A 2,309-nucleotide genomic window follows, 5' to 3' on the forward strand; every position below is an offset into this window, starting at 1 on the left:
AGTCTGCAGAAATTGTACCACACTCTCCCCACAGACTGTGCCCCAGCGGCAGCAGAGCCAGGGAACCACCACACTCAGTTCAGGCCCTATGGGCATGCAGCTTATGGTTTGCAGAGCGCTGAACTCCACCCAAGACAGCACGAGGAGAGAGAGAGACCAGGAGAGGTTCAAGCTGGGAGAGAAACAGCTTGGTCGGAAAGAGAAATCCAGGAAGGCTTTATGGAGGAGGTCGTATTTGAGTAGATGTCAGTGGGTGGAGGATGAGGGATGCACTGTTAGGTAGATGGAGGTGATGGGCAAAGTCCCTAAGGAAGGCAAGGGGAGGGCATGGCTGGCGTGGCCCTGATGCACACACCAGTCTTCTTGGGTAACCCCTGTCCATGGGATCTTGAGGATGGTTGTGAGGACACACTGAGGAGCAGTGAGAACTGAGAGGATACAGGGAGGACACGCGAGGACCAAAGAACTCCCGGGGTGGGGCCTGATCGCCTCCCGCTGCCCTAGGAACCACATCTCCCATCCTTTCCTGGAAGGTTTTGCAGGCATCTCCATGGCCAGGAGCGGCCCAGCCTGGAGGCAAACCTTGTGTGTTTCAGGGTGTCTTCCAGCACCACTCAAATTTGTCTCATGTTTCCTGCTTTTGGAAAGATTTATAATTCACTATCTGAACAAAACTGACCGTCCTGAGTGGCAGAGCCAGGAAATGCGGGAGTCCAGCCATTCTTAGTTTTGAACCAAGGTGCAATAGGGTGCCTTGTGAGGTAATGAGCTCTCTGTCAGAGGAGGTATTCAAGATTCCATATATAACACTTTACTGCAGAGTCAAGATCCAAGCACTGGGTGAATTAAATGAACTCTACTGTATGATCTTCTCTACCCCCAAAGTCAGGATGTGGGCTGTGGCGTCAGACAGTACTGGGATCAGCCTTGGCTCCAATCCTCACTGGTGGTGTGACCCTGGCCAATCACATACTGTCTCTGGGCCTCACGTTGGGTCACAGAATGGAGTAAACAAACAGACATAAAGTGCTTAGCACGGGCTCTGCACGTGGTAAGTGCTCAATAAATGCCAGTCGTAATTAGTCCCATTCACATGTCTTCCTGCACAAGGCCTGCCTTCTGCTCTTGGCTGTCCTGCAAGCTGGGCCTTCTCTCCTCCTCCCCAGGCCTCAGTGCCCCTCTGCAGCTGGCCCTGTCTGGCGCTGGAGCTGGGTCTGGACACTTTCACATTCCTCTGGAGTCTGTCGAATGCATATCCAATTCACCTGCACCAGAATCTCTGCAGCTGTCCCTCCTTGCTCCGTGTAGCTATCAGCTGCTGCTGGCGGCTGGGCATTGCCTCCTGGCCAAGGAGGCCACGCTAGCTCCTGCTCCAGTCCACACCCGCTCCCAGCCCACTCAGCTTGGATCCCACAGCAAGGCTTCCAAAATCCTGCCCTGCCCGGAGAGGATGTGGAGGAGTCCCACCCTGTGTGGGCTGGCTGCATGAAGTGCCGGCCGCCCTCCTGTGGGATCCCGTGGGACCCCCTGCGCTGAGCCACCCTCACCCTCTGGCTGCGCTGTGGAAAGCAGGCAGGACCACATTCTTCTGGCCTGACTCCTGTCCTTGCTTTTCTATCCCACGAAGGCCTCTGATGCCCACATTCAATCATGGGATCTAGGAACTGCAGAGTGGAGGGGCCTCCGGGGTCTGTCTGCCCCACACAGGAACCCCCAAGGCCTCCCAGCTGAGCACATCCTCAGCCTACATCTGAGCCCTCCAGTGATGGGTGGCCTTCCAAGACAACCGATATGAGAGGCAGCTCTCTCTCTCTTTTTTAAATAGAGACAGGGGTCTCCTTTTGTTGCCCAGGTTAGTCTTAAACTCATGGCCTCAAGTGATCCTCCTGCCTCGGCCTCCCAAAGTGCTGAGATTACAGGTATGAGCCACCATGCCAGTGGAGCAGCTCTCTTTGGAACCTTTCTACACCTGGGGCCTCAATTTGCCTGTCTGTCACTGTCACCCGAGCTCTTGCAAGTGGGGGTGGAGGAGGCCGGAGGTCTTAGCTCTACCTGCTGTGCTGAAGGCAAGTTTCTCTTCCATTCAATGGCACAACAGAGAGCACTGGGATGGGATTCCTGACGCCAGGATTCAAGTCCCAGGCTCTGCTGCCTGCAGCTACCAGGGCTTTCCTAAGCTCGGTGCCCTCCCTGGGCCTCCATTTGCCCATCTGTCAACTTGGCTGTCCATCAGAATCACCTGGAAGCTTATTAAAATCCAGATCCTGGGCCCACCCCAGTGCTGAGTCGGGTTCTCCGAGGGTGGAGTC

The 2,309-nt window shown here is 55.4% G+C and overlaps 1 protein-coding gene across 1 annotated transcript in view; it reads right to left on the reverse strand.

The window, feature by feature from the left end:
- KATNB1 (katanin p80 (WD repeat containing) subunit B 1) overlaps positions 1 to 2,309 on the reverse strand; it is a 29,615-nt gene that overhangs the window by 6,914 nt on the left and 20,392 nt on the right. The window contains exon 5 of the mRNA XM_011971927.1: positions 356 to 428. Coding sequence (XP_011827317.1) covers positions 356 to 428 — 73 coding nt within the window. The remainder of the gene's footprint in view (positions 1 to 355; positions 429 to 2,309) is intronic.

Source organism: Mandrillus leucophaeus, unplaced genomic scaffold, assembly GCF_000951045.1.
Source record: "Mandrillus leucophaeus isolate KB7577 unplaced genomic scaffold, Mleu.le_1.0 Scaffold125, whole genome shotgun sequence".
Classification (NCBI taxonomy): domain Eukaryota; kingdom Metazoa; phylum Chordata; class Mammalia; order Primates; family Cercopithecidae; genus Mandrillus; species Mandrillus leucophaeus.